Source organism: Mercenaria mercenaria, chromosome 16, assembly GCF_021730395.1.
Source record: "Mercenaria mercenaria strain notata chromosome 16, MADL_Memer_1, whole genome shotgun sequence".
In the NCBI taxonomy this organism is placed as follows: domain Eukaryota; kingdom Metazoa; phylum Mollusca; class Bivalvia; order Venerida; family Veneridae; genus Mercenaria; species Mercenaria mercenaria.
Genome location: NC_069376.1, coordinates 29,361,264 through 29,387,508, shown reverse-complemented (window position 1 = coordinate 29,387,508; position 26,245 = coordinate 29,361,264). Strand labels below are relative to the sequence as shown.

Here is a 26,245-nt window from a genome sequence, read left to right as displayed (position 1 = left end):
TCAATGCTGTATACATCATTGTTATTATTTTGTCTGCCATGGGAGCTTCAGAAGGTGCGATAACGGGTCTGTTCAATCATAAAACACTACTAAGTAAGCATAGGAAATAGAGATCAATAATAAATGCACCTTTACTAATCCTACCTGTCCTGTATTACAAAAGTGCTTATATTGTGACATTTTGATACTTGCAAAACTGTATTATATGCACTATAAAATACTTACTGATTTTCCATTTTATTACCGGCTTGTTAAAAGTAATTTTTTACCATAAAGTAGGCTGTCAAAATGATATGAAGCAGGTTTTAAAGGGTAAATCAAACACATACGAATAAATCCTAGAACTAAATGTTTTTGTTGTGCAGAATGTTATGATATTTTGTCTTTAACCGTCTTCATTTTCCAGTTAATTGTGTAATTGCAAGGGAAGTAAACTAAAATATATCTCTGCTTATAAGTACTGGCCTAAGGCAAGAGTTGTCAATCTTGGCGGATCACAATTTTGAATTAAAAACTAAAACTTCTGTTATTGATATTTACAAAACTATCATAAACTTCACATTTGTAAAATCATTTTTGGTTATTTCAGCACTTAGAAATCAAGACTAGACTTTCTAGACTTTATTTAACGTATCTCTATTGTTGAAAGTTTTAGGGTCTATCTCTAACTACTATCGCAATAGAACCGCAAAAAAACTAAACAAAACGATAAACCCCTGGCTGCGAAGAATGGTATGAAACTAGGTTCAAAACAAAGAATCGTATAGGATGTGACTGCCGTCAGGGCGATCCACTATCGCCATATATTCATTTTAGGTGCAGAAATTTTAGCAATTAAAATTCATAATAATAAAGATATTAAAGGCATAGTAATAGACAACACTGAATTTAAACTTTCGCAATATGCTGATGATACATCCATTTTATTAAACGGATCATCTAAGTCATCTGACGCATCTCTTTCAGAATTAGCTAGATATGCCCAATACTCCGGCCTTAAGGTCAATTTTGATAAAACTCAAGTCATATGGATAGGCAGAACTAATTACAGCTCTGATACAATCAAAACAAAGTGGAAATTAGTGTAAAGTAAATGTAATTTTAAGTTGTTAGGAATAAACTTTCATGTTGACTTGGATAAAATGATTGACATTAACTTTAAAGATAAGATAAAATCTATAGAAAACAAAATAAAGATATGGAAAAGAAGATACTTATCTCCACTAAGAAAGATCACTGTTATTAAATTTTACTGATCCCAACATTAACTCACTTATTTATCTCTCTACCCAACCCAGACAGTCCAATTATAGCACAACTGAATAGATTATTTTTTTATTTTCTTTGGAATGGTCCAGCAAAATTAAAAAATAAGTTATTATAAAACAATATTCAGAAGGATGACTCAAAATGATAAATTTAAGTGTTTTTCTGGACAGCCTTAAGTAAACATGGCTAAGAAGATTATCTAAAGAAAATAGCAAATGGAAACTCCTTGTGGATAATATGTTTAATTTTAACAAATTACTTACTTTCGGCCAAAGATATTGTGACGCAACTATAGACACACTTTCAAATAATTTCTGGAGGGACGTACTTAGGTCTTACTCAGAATTATTACAAACATATGTGCCTCAAGGGGACTTTGACTTTCTATCATTTTTTATATAACAAAAATATTACAATTGGTGGAATCCCAATTAATTCCCAATATTGGTATAAAATGGTTTATTTTATGTAAATGACATCATAAATCAAAATGGAGTCATATACACACTAAGGGAATTAGAAGAAAAACTTAACATAACGTTAAACTTTTTACAATACATTGGATTTAAAGCATCGTTAAAATAAAACATTCCGAAGATAACTGGGGTTACAAAACTAACATATCCTATAAGACCACCCATAATAAAACACAAAAGGATGTAGTGACTTTTACAATATTCTTAATTAAAAAAATGATGTTCCAACATCTAAAGATAAATGGGACAACACTTATAATATGGAAGATGAAACTTGGAAAGAGATCTATCAATCCCCCTTTAATCTCCCAATAAGGTAATTATTACAATGGTTTCAGTATAGAATAAACCATAGAATTTTATCCACTAAATCATATTTATATAAAATCAAAATTATTGATAAAAGCTATTATGTACATCATGCAACAAAACAGTAGATGAGAATTACACATATGCTATGAAGTTGCCCAGAAACTAAAAAATTCCTTGATAAAAAAAAATCAATGCTCCACACTAAAAATATCCATGTTAACCTTTCTGAGATTTCTTTTTACATATATTTAATATTCAATTTGGTAAACGATATAATATTGGAACTTTAATCCTAATTCTAGAAACAAAATATTATATATTTTTTCTTCAAAAAGACCAGGCACACCTCTTTCTATTAAAGCATTTAAAAATAGGATAAGATGGTCATTTACTGCATATGAACATATTGCCAAAAAGCTAACAGACTAGACACTTTTGAGAAATATTTGAAGCCAATCTTGCAGGCATGTGGGTAAATGCAGGTATAACTTGCCTCAAACATAACCAGACCATGACAATTATCACAAGACAACTATAAAATTGTACAATTATTCAGTAGTGCACACAGGTGACCACACAGACACAGATTGCTTTTTTTCCTGTTTTTCTTCTTCATTACCTTCAGCCACCAAACTATATTTCTAACAATAATAGAAATTTAATTCTCTCCATGCATATTATATGGGATTATCTTTCAAACGTTCAAATCTGAGAAACATATATCAAACAATGATTAAAATATGTAATTATATGAACAATAGCTGACTATCAATGTGGCAACAAGTACTAGTACTGGTACGAACGCATAAAAACAACATCAATTTCAACGCTTATTCAACTCTTCCTAGCAAGAACAAAATATCTGTCAGAATAATTTGTATTTTTGGTGTACTGAAACCGTGCTACACAAGCACAGATAGTGCATGATCCAATCTGCATTCTATTATTGCTATAACTATAGTGAATTGCTGTAAATAAATGGATTTGAGTCATTTATGGACGCTTTGGGTGAATTACAGTAAGAATTACATATTTCAATCAAAAATGTACTTTTAGTCACAACATTTGATTTTTTTGTAATTGCATGTATAAAATAAGATGAAATAAAATAAAAGCTTAACTTGAATTCTCGAGCCCAATAACGTATTAAGGCTAAATTATTGTCAATAGATGCTAGTAGTCATTTCAATGGCATACTGCTTTATATGCTATAGGTAAAAAAAGGTAAATACATGGAAGAGCGTTGCTTTCGAGTGATAATGGCCCTGGAAGAGGATAATTGCCCTCGGTCTGTTATCAACTTGTCATTACCATTATTTCTCAAAATACGTTAGTTTACCGTAAGAACATAACGTTACGCTACAAACAATAAAACTAAAGTGGAACTTTGTTATTGTGCGTAACGCAAAACATCATGACGTCACTTCTGCTTACGGACGTTAATTTCCCGCGCTCTACTATAAGAAAGAGTGCTACAAAGAAAATACTTCTACCTGTTATTTGTAAAAAACGCTATGCAAGAAAATAATCTGCCAGAATAAAATGCTAACATGTATACGATATGCAAGAAAAAATATCAGTCTTTCTTTACGAATCGGATGGAAATATCCGTCCCTCGGCCATCTGTGCAAGCCTCATTACCGCCCAATGCGCAGGTACCCTCGGGACGGATATTTCTATCCGATTCGTAAACACATGCCAGATATTATTATTAAGAAACACTTTAATCAAAAGACCATGTGAGCTCATTGACCGTACTCCGACAACAATTCATTTTTTCTCGGAAATTTGTCATCTATTGTCTATAATGTAAAAAGGTTTCATAATGGCTCAGTCTGTAATGATCCACTGCCATCACTAACTGTGAGAAATTTCTGTGCGTCTAGACAAAGTTGCAAAATAGTGTCTAATACTATACTTGGGAATATTAAAGGCGCTCGCGACAGTTTTTCCGGACGGTTCAATATTTACCCCAACACCAACACCGTGCCAATTTGGTTGTTTCTAATCGATGTTTGTCATGACAGAGCTGGTGCAGCCGTTCTGCGCATGCCCGGAATGATTGTCAATTAGCCGCGCACGGAAAAAATACGCATATTTTTGTACAATATGCATAATGTACTGACTAAAGGTTAGGGTTAGTATCACTATGGTTACAAAATATATACATTTAATAAGATATTTTCGTTCAAATTTAATTAATCGGGTATATACTGGAGTCTGTACTATATCACAGGCGTACCAGCTCTGTTTTTAGTCACAGCCGTTTCTAATCCCCGTACCGTACCCATACCGTACATCCGTATTCGTAAACTATGGGTTTTGTTCGGAGAAAGGCGGAAACTTACACCATTCTATGACATCAAAATACTTCAGAAACACGTACAAATCAGCTTATTAAGACCTAGTGGGATGAATGGCTAAATAGAGTGGATAACACCTATAGCTTTTAAGATCAATATGTTAAAGGTAAAGGATGCGGCAGCCGAAATGATTTCTTCCTATAGAAATACAGAAAAAAAAATTCTACAGTCATACTTTCAACGAGTTTATTCCAAATGTACCTGAGGTGAGCGACCTTGGGTCATTTGATCCTCTTGTTAAATATCTTTGTCTTAAGCTGTGGACAAATACAGGATACTGTCAAGAGTTTGGCTGAATATATGCTCTTGTTTGAAATAAAAATTGATGACGTATTTCCTACCAACCTGCGTTGTATAAATGCCCGCCACACCCCACCTCGTTGTAATTTGATTTAAGCCAAATCTAATATGGCGCGTGTTCTATGACGGGGTCTAAAATTTGATAAATAGATCTGACAAAGATAAAGCGGCAAAGATTAATAAACATTGCTACAGACAAAGTCCGTATTTTCTTTATTGTTTTTGCCTAGTTGTTAGTAACCCTTATCATGCTGGACACGATTGATTCAACCTTTGCGACCAGTGTAAATCATGATCAGCTTGCACATCCGTGCAGTGTGATCAATATCTGCACTGTTCGCCATTCAGTCAGTACTTTTTTGGTAAACACCCCTTTTAAACAGTTAATGTTACTGTCCAAACTGAAACATAGACAAGTTCATTATAGAAATTTAGCATGGTAAGGATTAAGGTATTGGACCCATAATGATAATCGGCAAATAACGTATTCTCCATGAGCGATTTCGGCATTCTAAAGGTGTTTTTTTTCACGAAAATTACATGCTCGTTTAGCTATATTTACGCCCAACAAGAATACGTAATCACACGGAAATTTTGAGTGTTATTACGGATCCACTGCCTTAAATAAAAAATCATGCATAAAAGATTTTTCGTAAAGTTGCATTTAACACTAGACCCTGTAGTACAGTGTAACCTCCTGAAACGGCACCTCTGACGAGTGGCTACCTCCAAACAACAGTTTTATCCCCTCGTTCATTTTTAATTCCGTTTAATCCCCGGTAAGCGGTTACTCTCTGTAACGGTAATCAACAAGCGTTCATTGTCGTTATTTTTTCCACCAATATCTAGCACTTTATATTTAGAACAGCTTAATTGACTGATCACGTGTCTAAAAATAACATTTATATACATATGACTGTTTCCTTGACAGTACACGGGTACTCAGTATCGTGTACACAAAATACTAATGTTAGGATTAAAGACTAATTAAATATAATTACATGTATTTCAAACATTTCACTTCCATGGGCACTTAAAAGCAAATAGAGAATTTATTTGATGCCTGCGTTTTATGTTGATTTATTCCGATGATTTCATAATTACGCAAGTTGTTAAAAGTTAATCATTCTACGACTTTATCACATTTTCACCGACAAAGGTAATTTTGTAAATAATAACAGAGAATTGCGTTTACTCATGAAAAAACAGCGAAACTTAGGCGGTGATGTGTATGTATTCACTGTTTTCTGTCATCTTTGTTTTAGAAAGATTTAATTTCTATGGGCAAAATATTTAATAAAAATAAATCCAAGATTGATGTTTCAACTCAATTAATAGACGGCGGAAATAAAGCTAATAAATCTGAACATACTGTTTTCTTCTATTCCTTACACATGTAAGAATAGTTGCCAAAAGTCTGCAACTGACTTAGCACCTCCGAACAACAACACCTGTAGTAGTTAAGCATTGTCTATTAAACTAATCAGGTTAGTGGTTCTACCCAGGTGACCGCCCGTGATAAAATATTGCACAGAGGGGCACCTGATGGCCTTCATCCACCATCAGCTTGAAAGTGGCCATATAACCTTTAATTGTGTCGGTACGACCTTGTGTCCAAAATATAATAATCTGATTAGTTGAGGAATAGGTAAAAATGTTAAAAAAATATGAAACACTAAATTCTGCAAAATGTAACACAAGCAGGATTAAAATACATTTCCTTAACCAGATTGTTTATACTTGTTTCATATTTAACAATATCATAAAAGCCTCTTGATTCCATTGCAATCAGCTAACCTAAAGTACAGAGACAATTGAAAATATGATGGCATTTAGAAATCTAATTCAAATGAAAAGGAGCAGGTTTCACTATATTATACCTGCGCGACTCAAGACAAATTACTCGGGATTTTATGAACTACTCTATAGGACAGTATAGTTTTTATCGAACTAATTTTTGTTATGATTTATTTCCATTTTTACATCAAAAGCATCATAAAGTCATACAAATTGTTTTTATTTGACAGAAACGTTTACATATACCATTTTAAACATAGTTTGAAATGTAGCTCTACATGAACGGAAATTGTCAGAAAATACATACATGTACATGTCTATAGAATTAGTAGCATATATTCAGCATTAGGTGATACATATTCTAGTTCAGTAGGCAGAAAGACTAATAATATATTAACAATGAGAAGGATGTGCACATGATTATATAGTTTTTCAAACACTATTACAGTAACCAACAGGCAAATTAATTTGACTTGCAATGTTTAGATCTTACAGTAAACATCCTTAAAGGTTGTATCTTAATTTGGTATCTTATCGAACTAATTTTATGCCATTAGACAGTCATGAATTTATAGTTAGCAAAGTAATTACAGTTTTATGGGATGAATTTGTTGAATACCGCACTTTCATTACAAGACTTCTTGGTTATGTTGTTTACACGACACTGCACATGCTTATTTCTAAAGAGAAAATAATGTGGGTTTAAACTCAATGCGAATACATTCAAGTTCCTTGAAGCTGTGAGAACGGTAACCAGAACCGAATAACAAAGAAACAGTTACCAAGAGTTAACGGGTTGCTTCAAGTACTCACAAACCCTCGACAATCATAACTACCTTATTTGTTACAAGAATGTTGATTGGTTGAGAGAGATGATATTGATCAATGGAACTGGAGATGTCAAAGTTGTTATTGTTATTATTTCAAAGTTGTCAATGTTTACTTCATCAGATGTCACAGGGGAATATTTGACGATCCCAAAATGATACTCCCATCCCATTAGTGAATGGCAAATTGTTATTGCACTGTACACTTTCACTGCAAAATACTTGTTAAACACGAGAGAGCCACCATTTATACGTAATAGCTACAGATTGTTTGTCAAAATGGAAATTGTTTTAGCATTTTCTTCTCCACTTTCAGCCATTAAAGTAGGTACAAATGAGGAAATGTCATTTATTTCAGTATGTTATTTTCTCCCTCAGCTGATACTTAGTAAACTCAATTCTAACACGCCAGCTGTATAATCTCCAACGTTGTTCATTCCAGCAAATATACGAAAGGTGTTCATGAATACCGTGCACTATGTTGTTTCTCTGCTACTTCAGAAATATTTATGGAAAATACCAGTTTATAGTTTTTTTAATGAAATATTACACGCCCCTTTCATTTCTTGGTGTTATCTAAGTAACCATTAGTATTTGTATCAAGTATTTACAGTACAGACAAGCCCGCCAGCTTGGCTCTTTATACGGATCGCGTGGTCGTGAGTTCGATCCCTGCGCGAGGAGTATGCTCTCTATGACATTTTGATAAAAGACATTGGCCCAGTTGTTCAAAACTTTCGTTAAATTTAACGAATCGTTAAGTTAACGGTCGTTAAATTTTGATTATTCCGTTAGCTAACGAAATGTTAAATTTTCAGTTGTTGAAAGTGCTGTTAAAATTTTCGTTAGCTAACGAAACGTTAAAAATTTTAACGAATCATTAAAAATCTAACAAGGACACCATATCCCATAATACACCACTTTTTACACTTCCTCTTATAACATTGAAACAATGCTTCAATATCAAAAATTGTGTTACCTTTTGTGTAGCTTTTCATGTTGTCCATATTCCTGTTTTTTTCTTGCATATAACTGTATAATTTGTAAGCAGTCCCTTTTTCTTTTAACTAGTAATGTCACTGACACTTGTTTTTGTAGACTTTACTGACGACAGCACATTTAGTTGATTGTTGTACTAGTTCAAAATACAAAAAAAAAGTCAACACCATGTAAAGTGCCAGTAATCTTTCATATTTTGTCACACGTTTTCGCTACCTTCTCTTTTGTTATTCTCCAAAGTTTATCCACTTCATATCCCAATATTTCCTAGTTATTTGCAATATAGCAGATTTATACAGTCCTCAGTTTTTTTGCTCTGTAGAGCCATTTTCCTTATTTTCTTTGCATTTTTTTTTGCTAAAATCACATGACAGATCTATGCTGGACATGTAGGTAGCATTTTCATAATGAAATAACAACATGACAAAATTTTTCATGGAAACTTAGATCATACACCACCAATTTGGGGTCTCATTTTTTAGCTGATTTTGCAGTTTGTGTGTTTGACTGAAAATATTTTTCTTGCATCAAACATGACCCCTACGTTTCTTTTGATTTTTATTTAGTACTGACAATATTCTTCAAGGAAACTGTAGTTTACAGACATTTAAAATGGGTCCTGATGTGTGCTGCGGACATTGGAAATAGGTCAGTTTTATATAAAATAAAGAACAAAAACTATTTAGTTTGTTATAACCTCTAACCCTCTTCATAACACTTACCACTAAGTAGGTACAGATACTAAACAATTATTTTGAAAGTGACTACAGTTGAACCGGCCTAAATGGCCACCTTTTAAGCAGCCACTTTTCTTTTAAGCAGCCAATCAGCTAACTTCCCAAACTGACTTCATATTCTTATTTCAACTTGTCTGAAGCAGTCACCTGCTTTAAACAACCACTTAATACTTCCAAATAGGCATCAAAATAAAGAATATTAAATAAACAGTCACAGGAGATATACTGCCTCAATGGCTCAATGGTTATGTAAGATGTTCCGATAGGGCTAGCGCCTGCTCCCTGTGAGCGCAAAGACAAAATTGTACGATGGTGAAGTATGACAGTATGATGGTGAAGCGTAACAGTACGATTGATAAGTGTGACAGTACAATGGCAAATTGCAGTATTACGATGGTGAAGAACGGCAATACAATGGCTATGCATGACAGTACGATGGTGAAGTGCGATAGTACGATGGTGAAGTGCGACAGTACAATGGTGATACTACAATGGTGAAACGCGACAGTGCGATGACAAAGCATGACACTGATCATCATCGATTAAGTGTGATAGTACGATGGCAAAGCACAACAATATGACGGGCTGTCACCATCGTACTGTTGCACTTTGCCATCACACTGTTGCGCTTCGCCTTTCTACTGTCGTGTTATCACAATTGTACAGTTGCGCTTTGCCATTGTACTGTCACGCTTCACTACCTTTCCGTCGTACCTTCTCGCTTCATGCTCATTGGGTGTAGGCGCTGGCCCTAATGGAACAACATGGTTTTGTGTGTCTCTGTTGTGTTATACCAAAGATGTTGGAAAAGTACTGGTAACTCCCTTGCTTGACACTCAACATTTAACTTGAGGGGTTGTTTCAGATGATTTTATAAGCTTTTGGTCACACTCCTGTTATAGTTTATCATAATCATGCTACTTCTAATAATTATAAATCTATTTATTTTGCATAGTATCATAAATGTCAATCATATATTGTACCTGTCCAATTTTTTTAATATACTGTATCTATTTTGGCAATTCAAAGAGTTTTTAATACAAACTTAAATAAATACTATAGGTACATGTTCAAAATATATACTTTACCAAACTTATTGGCACTTTAAATATTTTAATACTTCTAAATGTTGGTATATAATTGCAATAAGTAACAATTTTTATTACCTCCCTTTTATAAATACAGCACATGAATCAAGCATGTTTCTTACTTAGATATATGTTTTTCATTAGTATTAACAGTTTCTGCAAGAGAAATAAAGGTACATACTACATAGTACACACCTGGGTTAGTTTTATACAGAATAAAGAACATTTTATATGGTGGTAAATTGCACAGGATCAAGTTTTTTTCGTTACTCTTGTCAGGGCCTCATAATTTCACTTTTTTTATTTTGATATGTTGTAAGCAGAAAAAATCGAAATAATTTAGTAAATGGAGAAAAGTATGTACTTGAATTTTAGAAGAGATTTCTATAAAAATAATTAGGACAGTTGATTGTTAGGCACTGTGTATTTACCTATCGATTTTCCTTTGTCATATTCTCATTGTTGTAAGCAACTTCAAAATTTGTTGTTATTTTTTGAGGTTATGTTTACCATTAAAAGATAAATGCAAAGAAAGTGGAGATCAACATGTATTTCTGAACTAATGAGAATGGGTATCTCCTGCTTTTCTCTTATTCTGCATTACTGGCTTTTCCAATAAACTATATTTGGCATTTCTACCATATTCAGCGAGGTCAGGAAGTATAACGATGAAATATTTGTTTATTGAATATTGTTTTATAAATGCTATACCCGTAGTAAAATTTCTCTTATCTTAAATCAGTTTTATTTTACACAGGCCTACTATACTGTACTAGCTATACATAGCATGCTTGAAGAATTTGGTGTTGTCAGTCCTTCAAAACTAAATGAAATGAAATGAAATCATCAAAACTGTTGATAAAATCTCTCAAAACAAGTTTCAGGCCACAAGTTTTGAAAATAATTGGAAAATATCTTGACATGGTAGCCATCTTGAATTCCCTCGTTAAGTCTTAACAAACATTTTAAAGTACTTGCTGAGGTGAATTAAAATTTGCGTTAAATTTATCGTTAAACTGCATAGTTTAACAGAATTATTGTACTAACATTTCACCAACAACAGATTTTTTAACGAAAAAATTTAACGAAATATTTAACGAAGCTGCGCTAATTTAACAAAATTGTTATTGTTGAAAATTCTGAACAACCGAACAGTTTAACAGCAAAATTTAACAAAATAATTAACGAGCCTTCAGCTATTTAACGAAAATAATTAACGAGCCTTCAGCTATTTAACGAAAATATCATCGTTAAGTACTTAACGAAAGTTTTGAACAACTGGGCCAATGTGACTTAAATTATTCTTTCTCCACCTCTGATGGCAGTTACTTGCGGAGAACAGGTTTGTACTAATATAGAATCCAGGAACACTGGTAAAGGTTAACTGTCCGCCGTTAAATATATGACTGAAATATTGTTGAAAAACGGCGTTAAACCCAAAACAAACAAACAGATAAACAAACGAGTATGTATTACATGAAATATGCTGTATATATTAATTTGGTTATTGTTTTGTATACATTCAGCTGTCTTAATTTTATATACATGTATACACACTACATAAGACAATACGTATCGTAACGGGCCGCATTGTTTATAAAATCTGACCGTGAGAATATGTTTTGTCTAAATTCATTCTTCATAAAAAAGAAGATTTGACAGTTCCGTGTTTTGGTGCGAAAGTGAATGTATGTAAATTTTAATTTCAAAGCGTGGACAGATCTTCCGTGCTTTCAGTAAGATAAGTGTAAAATAGGTTTCTTTATCCGTTGTTGATATTTAGCTATCGCCTTTTGTTTTATTCACTTCCATCGTGAACTTGTAAATCCTTCCACAAGATATTTTGCGGAAAGCTCTACCGGGAAATTTAGAACTTCGATAAAACGTTGGGCTGTATGAAATGTCAAAATCGTAAAATATTGAAGTCCGACGTTTATTTATAGAACTAAAATTGTACATGGCGTGTTTGTGTTGATGTTGTATATGTAAACTTATCGAAAGTATTAACTTTAAGAGATATGAATGTTAACACTTTCCTAGAGATACTGGAACTTTCGTGTTTTTTTCTGTTGTTCCTGTATTACCCAAATCCGAGTAGAATAATATTTTTTAAATTTTCAGGTTCCCAATGATGACAAATTTTATGCATTTTATGCATACATTGTATGTGTATTGATAAGCCCCTTTCTCATGTCAAAATATCAAATTTTGTGCGAATACTGCACCATATAGTTGTGATACAATCACCTTTGAAATGGGCCCAATTGTTAAAAGCTTCCCCGTAAATACCTTTTCCTAGGAATGCAGTTAATGAACCCTGGACACATTTCCCTATCGGAATCATTCAATTCGATCAGGGTTAGAGTCTCCAAGTGTCTGGCACTGGTTTGAAATCCAGGATTCAGCAGAATATAATGCATTGGCTTGAATATTCGGTGTCAAAATGTATAGTTTTAAAGGGCATGTCTCAGAGTGAATTGACAATAAACGACAAATAAAAACAAAACAAAAAAACAACAACAAAGAATAAGAAAGAATTTCTATTCAATAGTGTCTGAAATTTGTTTTCTTAATATTTACATTTACTGGTGTATGAAAGTTCGACTGTATACTATTTTAAAGGGCATTCGGGTTATAAACAATGGAAACCAAAATGTTGGCATTTTCTTCTTTTATTTACCAACACTATGATATTTAACAATATCTATAAATAAAACTCTGTTTTGGACATAATACAGGATGTATTTTTTTTGTGTCATAAAACTTAGTGCAACTTTATTCAGATGATATAAGGTATTGAGGTTAACTGAAATAGCACATGACTTCTAATTAATAGCTTTCCTAAAACAATCAAATCTGTCTCCGCAAGAAACTGGTAACTGAGTCTGCCTACATGAATATAGTGGAAACGTTGATCAATCTTCTGATCAGAGAATGCTGGTCCGATTTTGAAAACTGTTCCCTCAGGTAACCCGCAAAAGTTGTTCATATTAAGATTTTTAAAACCTCATGACCACCAAAGTGGTCATTTTTCTGTTCATGTGTTAGGAAGAATCTGTAAAATGTTGTTAGAAACTGCCTAGTAGACCCAATATCAAAACGATTCACATAAATGTTTCTCTGGTTACCCTTAGTATTAATATTCAAATGATTTCGATTCATTGAGAAAAACAAAACAAAAAACAAAACAAAACAAAAAAAAACATGTTTTACAACAAAAACAAAACAAAAGCAAAAAAAAAAAAAAAAAAAAATGGAAATTAAACCTGAAAATATGAAAATCTCCAAAACCCACCCTACCTACACTGATGGCTTGATTTTGAAATAATTCTCTGCCTTTAATATGCAGGCCAGTTATCAAAGTAATTAAACAGATTTTGTTATACATGTCAGAGCGAGTTGTGAAGCTATGGTGGGTGACCTAAGACCGCCAAGGTTCTCTTGTGAACTATCCTTTTTTAAAATATGGTGTAAAATAGAACTACTTTTAGATATGAAACAGCACCCTGCATTATTTTTAGTAGGCCGAGGACAGGGATATTAGAAATGACCGACTCGACCTCAGTCCAACTGCAGCACACGATAGTAAACGGAGTGTGTTGACTTGCCAGCTGACTTATCAGTGAAGGAATGAACCGCTCACAGATTCAAAATTACCACACCCAGAAACTGTTATTTAATATTAATATGGGTAAGACTGACATAATAACAGAATAAGCAAAAAATATATATTTGGTGCCTACTAAAAATAATTCATTTATTTCTCGAGAGAACATAAATTCCTCTTTCTTAGAAGGACAGACTCACCGTCACTCATAAAGACAAATTAATGAGAAAGAATCTAGATTAAAGTGGCCTGTCGCATCCGGAAACAGGAAATAAGTTACAAATGCTGATTGATGGCAGTATATATTAATGTCAGAAGGGAACATCATAATTTCTTATAGTATCGGCGGAACAGTATACATGATACGTATATGATATTCTCAATGACATGCGACATTGGCCAACATTCAATTATCTTACATAATCGCATATAATCACAGCACTCATTACAGTTATCCTCTGACGAAATCGATACTATGTTTTAACGTCTGTTCAACATATGACATTTTCATTTGAGAACATTTCGTGTCATGGGCAATCATATCATCTGCAAAGTTATGAATGTTGACGTAAATTATTTTTCAATACTAAATGGCAAGTGTATTATAGCGGATGTAAAAATGGCATTAGATGCAGGCATGCCAAAAAATGTCTTTTACTTTGTATCTATGGTTAATCATGCTATAGGTCGGGGATCCAATCAGAGAGGAGAAATCTAATGCAGTAATTGGGCTGAATCGTTCAAAATATTAGAAAAGCTAACACGCTAGTATATTCACGAAAAACAACAATCTATCACATGTCTGTGGCAGATGAGGTAACTTATTCTCTCATAAGTGATTTAGAAGGGAAGCAGTAATTTCTGTATTTCAATTACGTTCGTGTTATTACGTTTTGCAGTCAGTTACTTTTTGTAACGAAGCGTGAAAACAGTAAGAAATCAACAAAAAAAATGGCAGTTTCTGACCTCATGTGCCTACTCTGAGGACATCTGACGCTTCTTATGATAAACATACTGTAATAAAGTAACGAATATTTGCTTCAAATCCTGCTTCCGGGGACATAATTGACCAAAAAACATCGGGAACGGGGTTGTGCGAAGGGAATAGAGTTGCTCGTATACATAATGTCAAACTTTTCTGTCGCGTATTTGACTGCACGACAAGTTTGCGTAAACCTGTATGTTTCAATGGAAATAATTGTCTGAATTATTTCAAGAAGAATGGGACCATGATTTGAATTCCATCGGAGATGAAGAAAACACACGTATTGTATCATTGTACGTACCAAAGGTACAGTGGACCTTAGAAATATTAGTGTAATTATAATGGAAATATAGTCACACGAGGAAAACGTGCATTAAGTACAATAATTAAATCGCGCTATTATCATTGTCTATATTATTTGCATAATTATATGACAATAAGCAGACAAACAAATGGGCAACGTTTACAATTTTGGACTAACATTGACTAAATGCCGCCGACTGCATTTACACAAATCTAATATTCCATGATTAAAAAGTGCTATTAGTGAAGTTTCTCTGCATTTCTGGGCACTCTTCTGTCGGAATATTGTTGTTGCAAGAATTAAGATGTCTTTCTGCTAAAATGTTGCTACATAGACCACATGTATATAAAATAACAATAATAGGGAGAGTGCAGATCTATGTATCGCAGGGTTATGAGTTCGATCCTTGATTGACGCTATGATAAAAGACATTGAGTCTAAACTTGTTTGTCCTCCAACTCTGGTTCATGTGGAGAAGTTGGCACATACGAAAAATAGGTTACTAAGGGCATCAAATCTCTTGATTATTATTATTATTATACCAGATTTATATAGCGCCCTTTTCATGATCAATTTCACATTCAAAGGCGCTTTACTTAGTTCAAATGCAGCCACACATGGCGCATAATTCATCCTCTACTAGTACAGACGCAGAGCGATCTGACCAGAGGGACAGAGTGGGACAAAGCCCCCACGACATAGAGATCAGAAATCAGATACAGGCATGTCCGGCTAACTTAGCCTAGCTCGTTACGAATAGACAACCTGGTTCTTTAACGTATCCAGTGTATAGCACTGATACACGCAATGATTGCCTGGGTTCCTGACCAGTCCCTACACCTCTAGTTGGGTGGGAAACACTGAAAAGCGTTTCTGAAAATTCCAGAGTAGCTGCCGGGTATCGAACCCCCGGCCTTAGGATTGGAAAGCCAGTGTGCAAACCACTGAGCTATCCGTCCACCCAATAATTGATCAGTTCACTGCCACCATTGAAGACGGCGCTATTTAAACCCAGATAGCCGACATCATGTTTCCTGCTCTAATGTCGATTTAGAACATAATGATGATGATGATGATGATGATGATGATGATGATGATGATGATAATAATAATAATAATAATAATAATAATAATAACTTTATTTTCTGAAGGTAACATACTAAGTGTACAAATACAAATATTATACAACTTATTTCCAGTATGGCATTTAATTAAATCATACACATTCATACATTTACACAATCATAGTCACTTTATAATGAAATATTTTTACATAAATACACATATCAGAATTACTTAAATGTTTCTTCGACAAACACGTCTTATATTATAGAAGTCTTCAAAAGCATAATGTACAAAAAAAGCAGTAACCATGTTTTAAGGTTACGAAGTAGGCCTTGAGAAACAAAAATCAAACAACACCTAATCATAGAAAGAAAGATTTGTTTGAAATGAAAATTGAACAGCATGTAAAACATGTATATTACTTTACGAAACAAGTGTCAGTATACTGATATAAACATTGAATTCCAGAAAATGACTGCCTATAGGGGCCCCACTTCCGGACAATCAAACGCCTTTAAAAACTCACCATTTTCAAAGCACTGTTACACATGTTCGTTTTGATGCATTTGCAATAGCGTGCGAGTGGTAAAAATTCACATAACAAGATGGAACACAGTTTTCAGCAATTGTTTATCTTTATTTCTTTACAAATGGCATTCATTTTCAAACGGAAACAACTTTTTCTCGACGACTACATAAAATAATCGGAAAAAGTTGTCTCCCTTTGAAAATGAATGCCATTTGTACTTAAAATAATCGGAAAAAGTTGTCTTCCTTTTCGGGCCGTTGTAGTGTCGCAAAATATTGAAATCGGTAGATCGACATCAATCATTGTAACTATTTCGTACGTCGGATTGACATCGGGCCGATATCGGATTTTCTAATATAACTATATTTTTCAAAATAATATTGATAAACGTGAAAAAGTAATCTTATTGTTTGTATGTGCTAATTTATTAAGCAAATAAGATGTATAACAGAAAAAATCAAACTAGGTTCCAAACAAAATTTGTAGACGGTATTTATCAAAATTTTATATGTAATAAAGGGAGGTAACAATTAAGATGCATTTTTGTTTTTATGTAAAATGCCGCCATAGAAATATTTATATTTACAAACAATTGAAAATATAAATATGTTTAAAATTCTAATTGAGCCATTTTAATACACGTTAGAGCTAGTTCTCAAGAAAATTTCTCTGAGAATTTATAAAGTGTATATTTTAAGGTTTAGAAGTAGGCCTTCAGAAACAAAAACCAAACAACACCAACTCATAGAAAGAAAGAGTTGTTTGACATGAAAATTGAACAGCATGTAAAACATGTATATTACTTTACGAAACAAGTGTCAGTATACTGATATAAACATTGAATTCCGGAAAAGGACTGCCTAAAGGGGCTCCACTTCCGGACAGTCAAACGCCTTTAAAATCTCACCATTTTCAAAGAACAGTTACACTTGTTCGTTTTGATGCATTTGCAATAGCGTGAAATTTCGCATAACAAGGTGGAACACAGTTTTCAGCAATTGTTTATCCTTATTTCTTTACAAATGGTATTCGTTTTCAAAGGGAGACAACTTTTGCGGAATATTTTAAGTACAAATGGCATTCATTTTCGAAGGGAGACAACTTTTCCCGATTATTTTAAGTACAAATGGCATTCATTTTCAAAGGGAGACATTTTTTTCCGATTATTTTAAGTAATCGAAGATAAAGATAAACAATTTCTGAAAACTGTGTTGTACCTAGTTATGTGAAAATTCACCACTCGCACGCTATTGCAAATGCATCAAAACGAACAGTGTAACAGGCGTTTGACTGCCCGGAAGTGGGGCCCCTATAGGCTGTCATTTTCTGGAATTCAATGTTAAAACAGTATACTGACACTTGTTTCGCAAAGTAATATACATGTTTTACATGCTGTTCAATTTTCATGTCTAACAACTCTTTTTTTCTATGATTTGGTGTTGTTTGATTTTTGTTTCTCAAGGCCTACTTCTTAACCTTAAGAAAACTTTGATAAAGCACTGCTTGTCACACTATTTCGCGACCACGACATGATCTGTCAATATCGGGCTGATATCATTTTGTTGTTGGCCAAATATCGTTTCCCAATATCGGACCAATGCCATTATGATGTTGTCCCGATATCGTCTGCCGACGTCGGGCTGATTATGGCTAAAAATGGAGATAGTGCAGTTACTACATAGACAGACAATTGCACTGGCCAGAACCGAAATAGATTTTTGTTGCTATGGTACGTACAGTCTGAAACATCCTAGATTTCAAAAGCTTACGCATAAAGTTTTAGAATGTGGCCACACCCAAAATGTGAATAACTCGGTTCATTCAACAGTTGAGCCTGCGAGCAAAAATATTTCTCAATTTGCAACCACTGTTCAAATGGCTCATAGAAGAAAAACATACAATTTTACTGAAATGACAGTAAATGATTTCAACAACTTTAAACACAATTGCTTCCAAAATTGAAAATCTTGATACAGACACAAATGGGGAAAAATGCAGATACGATGGGTAGAGCTAGATTTTGAAAAGCCAGACAGTGTTGTAATAAAATATGACTTTGATGGTGATGAACACGAGGTCAAGTTGTATCCAAGTACAAAAGTTAAACTGCCTAAACCGTGAAGAATGTCGCCCAAAGTTATTACCCGACAAGTATAAAGATTTGATGGGGCTCTGTAAGAGGAATATTATTCCACCGGCCTACCACGACTTCTGCAAAATGTTACCCCGCGAATAAACTGTACTGTACTACATTTTCAACAATCGCATTCTGTTGTTCTGTGTCATGTTGATTTCACACTAAAGTTGTTTGCGATTATGTGAGTGCAGGTGGTCTTGTATGATCAGATTTACTTGGTGATGGGTAAATTAAAAGGAATATGTGAATTTGCTATTATGCTTCATGTGACATAGAACTTAACAATGGAATGAGAATGAAACTGAAAATAATCATGTGTAAAAATGACAGTCTGCATTATTGTGAGAGATGTCTAAACATTTTTCTTGTGTTTTAATATTTATTTTTTCTGAAACTGCTAACAAATTAATATAAATGTGTTATTTAAAATTGTTTATTCACATATACAAAATACAATTTTCACTACATATTAATTGCTGTATTTAAAGTAAAACTTAATTAAATTATTTCAGAATTGTCAAAATTAAATTATAACAGTGCCATCAGAAAAACATTAAAATTGTATTTCCAGAATTCAATACAGAATGTTGCAGCTAAATATAAAAGTTGAATGCAAAAACTTGGTTAAGTGCACTTAACTGAGTTTTTGCGTGTAAAAATTTCAGCGCATAACTAGTGCAACTGCATAATACTTATTTATTAATTTATTATTTATGCTCTAAGTTATGATAATTTCCAAAAAAATGTTGAAAATATGAGCATATTATATCCTTATTGAATTAAATAGGTAGATATTTAAAGGATTATTCACAAAAGTTGCTTCTCCTGATTTTTTTTAAAATGTCAGACTACTTTTTACGCAAAGCAGACGATATGTCCCTAAGCGAAATTCCAACGTTGAATAGTTACGATAGATATGATGAGAAGAAAAGCACCGTTGCGAGGGTATCATTTATAGAGGATTGTAAACGTAAATATAAATTTAAACTATTTAATGGCCGCCTTAACTTGGGGTCGATTTTGTATGAATTGTTCGCACTATAAAATCCCTGCACCGCGTGACAAGACGAAGAGACAGTTCAAATTTTTAATACACTGATGTTTCGCCGAAAGGCTTCATTAGGGTTATACATAAATAGCGGAACTGACGTAACGTCAGCCTGTAAAATATCACCAACGCGTAAACAACGTTACATACATAAGTGGCAAAATGCATTTAACAAAAATACAGCAAAATGTATATTTGTAATATCAGGCTATCGGATCAGTAAGATACGAAAAGTTATATATAAAAAAAACTAATGTCATTATTACAAACATAATAGTCGTTAAGCATGGTAAACCGCTTTGGCATTCATACCGTCTGGATATAATATTTTAAGTTTGTGTATTCAAAATGTTTTCTTTTATGATAAATACTACTCATACCTAAACATTTAATTATCAATATATGTATATGATTAGAAATTAATAATTCACTTAAAAATCAATAATTCACTTAAAAATACACTTAAGGGGCCTCCGTGACCGAGTGGTTAAGGTCGCTGACTTCAAATCACTTGCCCCTCATCGATGTGGGTTCGAACCTCACTCGGGGCGTTGAATTCTTCATGTAAGGAAGCCATCCAGCTGGCTTACGGAAGGTAGGTGGTTCTACCCAGGTGCCCGCTCGTGATGAAATAATGCACGGAGGGACACCTGGGGTCTTCCTCCACCATTAAAGCTGAAAAGTCGCCATATGACCTATCATGTGTCGGTGAGACGTTAAATAAAAAAAAAATATTAAATAAAAAAAAAAAAAAAAAAAAAAAAAAACACTTGTATTCATTGAACAACAAATTATTCTTTATAAATTAAGATGGTGATTATTGCGTAAGATACGTTAACATAAGTTTAGCTCGGAACATTGCTAACGATTAATATGGTTCTATGAGATATGAGTGTTTAGTTAATTCTTAAGTGACGTGTTAGATTCGTTAACAAGTTCTTTTCATGACATATAATGTGTCATTTCTTAGACTTGTACAATCTTTATTTGCCGTTACAAAGTCACACTATAGTGAATCACTCATTTCATGTGTTCTTCTTGGTCAAATGTTTCATTACCCTATGGCATAGTCCTAGGTAAGATAGGTTAAAGAGCGTACATTTTATCTGAAGGCAACTTTTAACTAACTTGCACATACAGCAACAGTCGATATTCACTTTGTGAATGGAAAAATGGTTAATTGATGTAAAGTCGTTGTTAACTTTGAATAAACTTAATTTCTTGCGAGTAGATCATAAACGACAGACAACAAATAATTATATTTTATTTGTTTTATTTTTTCATCAACTTCAATAGCCTGACAAAAATTTAAACCAAAAGTCATAGGGAACCACATACCATGGAAATGATACCATGTATTATATGAACTAAATTTAATAATGTGTTTAAAAATGAAAATCTTTGTTTTACATTTAAGATGAATTAAGAAATCTACCCTTGTCTTTTTATCAATAATGCTATTCCTATCACATATAATAGGTAGGGAACTTCGGCACAGTCACTTATAAATTATGCCCCTTTCTATTTAGAATATCAGTTTTGTTTCCTCATCATCAGCGATTGCATATATGACAATAACTCGTGCACGAAATGTTATAAAAACAATCAAACATACATTTCTTAAAAGAACCTGACTGTGTAATAGGTCATTTTGTTCCTGGAATAAATCTCTCTGACTGAATATACGAAAAAATGTCCAAACCTTTGCTTAACATGATTAACGACCTTTCGAGAAGTCAGTAAATATTTAAACATACAAACTGTAATACAATTGAATGTTTATGCCTGATGGAGGTGAAGTTGCAAAATTATAAACCTATTTTACCAAAACTCTTTTTCTTCTCCCATCATGCTCCGTGTCGCTATTCAACAGAATCGCACCGTCTTCTCTGACAGGTCTCGTACCTCTTTCGTATTACAATAATTATATCTAGATAATTCGTTATGTCAAGTAATCTGTGGTGAGAGTTTTTTTGTCAGTACTTAAAGCGGTTGATAAGAATTTTAAATAGAATTTAATTATTTCCTGATGTCTGCTTTAATTTATTCCTTTATCCCATTTGAAATTTATAGTAGTGTTTTTTTGTCAATAACTTAATTTAAACTTTAGCAAAGTGTCCCTCTAGGAGACATGCAATTTATTAAACATATTGACTGAAGATTTTAATCATACGTGAACTGACGTTCTGGAACCAGTAAAATTTAAAGTTTTCCCCCAAAGACTGTATCAGCTGATTTAGATACTCATTTTAACTGTAGAGATAACAGTTTCTATTTAATGTTATTGTTGTTTTCTAGTACTTTAAGCTTTTATAGTGCTGTGGTTACATATCGATAATTTTAGACATTAAAACTCATTAAAATTTGAATATTGCATGATCGCTTTAGCGAATGAAATCAAATTGTAAGATAGCGGGACAATTACTCCTATTAAAGCACGTTGATTTACAAATATATTTTATATTCAATAAAACCGCCACAATTGGATCTGCGGACGGACAAACGTCTCTGAAACACAGGATTAATTCTATTAAACAACAGCGAATAATCAGGGATTAATTACTTAGAAAAGGCAATTCCCTGTCAAACTTACTATTTGTACATCGGAAATGATGCATTTAACTGGTAGAACAAAAGAAACAGATACTATGAATAGGATAGTCGGCTGCAAACTCTAAGAACGGTCACAACCCTGCCGAAGAAGTTAATGTTCTGATGTTATTCAGTCTCATTAATGCCTCTTTATTGCTGCAAATAGTTTTTCACTGTTTCAAAGGGTGCTCATAGTTTCACAAGCTGGACCTGACTGAATGGAAAACGATTCTGTACAACTAACGCAAGACGAGATTTCAAATATATAAATGAGTTCAAAACAAACAATTAGCTCAAATTTTCCCGAAAAGCTTGTTACAGATCAACATTTCAACAAATACATAAGGTTACAAAATCAAGGCAAATTAGGGCGTGTGGGTGGGTGGAGGGGTGGGGGATGAACTTGATGGTCGGTCTGTCGGTCCATTGACTTTTATGGTTTCCGGACAGTAACTCATGAAACGCTTGACTGATTAAAATAAATTTTGGTACACAGTTGTAACATCATAAATGAATACAGTTTATGTTTGACTTTGGCTACAAACCACCAAGTGTTTGACGTAGTTATGGCCACTTCCCAAATTAACATTTGCCGTACTTCTGTCATTGAATATGTCATTGTATAGAAATAGGCGTTTAATCAAATTATATAGTTTCTATTTGTTTAGTAAATTCTTGTATTCTCCCAAATGTCTTTCGCTTGTTTGTGTTGACAGAGCTGCAATATTAAATATCCGCATCTAAGAACTGTTCATTTATATTGACATAAACGATGTATTTCGCTCTTAAATTGACACATGGCTTTCAGGTCGGGAACCTTATTACAGAGAGATTATTTCCAGTTTCATCTAAATATCGTCAAAATTTTATTGATTGTTTTAAATTGTTGAAGTTTTGTTTTTGAATACTTTCATTTGTCACCTAGTTTAAATTTGTTGATGTTTAGTTGAAGTTCTGTCACGTTTGACTATACTGCTTTGTGATCTGTTTTCCATGTGTAGATGCTTCGTTGAAGTTCTGTCTCGTATGATTGCACTGCTTCGTGACTGGCTTGCAAACAAAGCAATGAAACCCCTTTTCACCTTTGGAAGTCGAATAGCATAAATTATTGGGTCGGCCAAGGCATTCAGTAGCAGAATCACATATAAAATGTCGGTAATTAAAGTGATTCTTTCCAAATTCTGTATTATGTATTGGCTATCCGTTGACTTAACGTACATATATGTGTTGTATATTCCAAGTGGGGCCCAGAATACTACAAATGTACCAATAAACAACACTGTGGTCATCAAAGCCTTTATACTTCCAGAGTCCGTGTGGCCACTGGCTCTCTCTCGCCGAGGCATGGCTTTCCTTACTCGGGCATATATTTGTCCGTATATTAGGCCGATACCAAAAAGAACAAAGAAAATAAATCCGACAATGACAATTTCGAAGTCATAATTACCATATGCAATAACAGCACATAGTGACTCGTCGGGGTCTGTCCTAGAGCTGATTCCTAGGAACACTTCAATTAATGCTCCAAATGTGCTCACTGTCCACACCCCAACAACAACACAATTTCCTCGGAGATTTGTCATCCTTTGTCTGTAACGTAAAGGTTTCATAATGGCTCCGTAATGATCCAATGCCATTACAAGAAGATTAACGAGGGTTGCAAGAAGTGCAATGTCTGTAGTCAATCTAACTGTGATTCTTATGCATTCGTACCAGGATGATAAAATATACATTATGTAAAAGAACAGGTTGGCAAACAATATCAAACCATCTGACAAACACAAGCTGATGATTAACTTTAAATGTGTTGTAATTTTCTGTCGTAAATTAGCCACTGCAACTATAGATACAACGTTTGCTGTTATACCCAAAAGGCAAATAACAATTGAAATCACGTCTGTCGTCTTTGTGAATATCTTAGTAGCTTTCTCGACCGTTGAAGGTAATTCATACCAATTAATGTAAGGTGTGGAGCTGTTTGTAGAGTTTTCCGAACCACTATTGTTTTCAAATACCTGGGGTGTATTATCAGAAATGTTTCCCAAGCCGTAACAGGCGTTTTTGCCTTGCGTACAACTTTCCATCTCTCCTGTAACGCACCTCAATGTTACCTGCAATATAAAATGCACCATTAGACATTCGATTTGGAATTTACGAGCATGTTTTTGCAAGTGTTGTGTTTCCTTTAGAGAGCTGTATGCATGTCAATGTAAAGATCAACTGAAGAAGAACTTCTTGATACAGTTGCATTGTATCTTGTTACGGTATAGTGCAAAACACCTGTTATACACTAGTTTAAGCTTACAACTCGTTGAGTCGACCAATTTGCGTCAAAGAATTTCACTTTCTGACTAAGAGGAATTACACAGCATTCTCTGATAATCTATTATAGGAATACAAACTGCTTTTATGTGTTTCTTTTAGAGATTAGGTGGATATTCTAGGAGAATCAAAATGAATTAGGAACATATAAGTCTTTAATTGGGATCTTAAGTAGTTTCAATTCCAGATTTTTACATGACTCGTCGCTATCGCATTACAAAAAAATAGTAAATGATAAATAGCGCAATATGTCATACATTCATAACTAACTAACTAACTAACTAACTAACTAACATTTGTGCAATATAATGTCAATATAATTATTAAAACACATGTTAAATGTTATATGGTTTTAATCTTTTTATGTTATGTATAGCAAAGAAAAAGTTTCGTACTTCAGATGACTGAAAAGGCATTTTGAAATGTGAGCTTCTTTTTAAAACTTTCCAGAATAAGTCTTCTTTATTGCTTTTATACATAAAAAGTTAATACATATGCACTCGGAGCGAAAAATAAATTGATTTTAAATATTCCTTATCTCGTCTTCAAAATATAAATAAAACAAACGAACAAATTACCTTTATGTGTCAAAACGTTCTTGTTGATAACATATATTTATATAGGTATACTTTGACCTTGGGCGAGTTCATATACTAAGATGGATTTGGTGTTCGTATCATCTCGGATGATGATTTACGTCAGAAATAAGTTTATAATGTCAGATATTAACTGAGTTGCAAACAAAAACTGCACACTTTATTGGTAACCGCTTATACATGGCATGCACATATCGTGTAGGCTCGAATCTCAGATAATTTTTTTATTGTATTATTAACTGTAATTCAATTAGTGCGTATCATATTTTATTGTCTTGAATTTGATATTTACTGTTTGAATATTGTGATTTTTTTCAATATTTTGCCATTCATTTTCTTTCATATTTTTTCTCTCAAAATTCATTTCATTTCATAAAAATTATAATTACAATTTACAAACAAGGTTAATTTCGTGAAAAAAAGCTGAATATTATACAATGTAGTTATACAAAAAAATTCTTACCTTTCCGGGATTCGAACCCGCACCTTCACCAAACACGCGGTATTATACTTCCGTCCAGCTATGAAAATAATCTCTTCTTATAAATTTATCAGTGAAAAATTGTCAAAGTGTAACTGGCCGCAGAGATCTGAAGTGAATATTTTGCATTTCATGGTGAATATCATCGCTTGTACAGCGAAAATCCAATAAAGGATAATGATTGGATGATCATCTTCACGTTGCTTCCATTATGCACTTGAAACTGTATGAAAATCCCTTCCAGAATAACTGCCCTATCCATTTAATAAAGCTACGCCCCGACACTATTTAACAGCTTTAGGAAATGTTTTGCTCATCAAATTTGAAATATTTCTAAGACCTTGAGCTCGACATCATTTTCCTATTTTATACTTTAATTTTCAGATTACATTAATTTGAATGGTCGAATAT

The 26,245-nt window shown here is 33.4% G+C and overlaps 1 protein-coding gene across 1 annotated transcript; it reads right to left on the bottom strand.

The window, feature by feature from the left end:
• Nucleotides 1-23,361: 23,361 nt before the first annotated feature.
• Nucleotides 23,362-24,519, bottom strand: LOC123540014 (histamine H2 receptor-like). Its single transcript, XM_045324798.2, has one exon. The coding sequence runs from the start codon at nucleotides 24,517-24,519 to the stop codon at nucleotides 23,362-23,364; it is 1,158 nt and encodes a 385-aa protein (XP_045180733.2).
• Nucleotides 24,520-26,245: the final 1,726 nt, after the last annotated feature.

What these genes read in the sequence shown, in the direction of transcription:
- LOC123540014 (XM_045324798.2), bottom strand. Translation starts at nt 24,519, where the DNA reads ATGGAAAGTTGTACGCAAGGCAAAAACGCCTGTTACGGCTTGGGAAAC.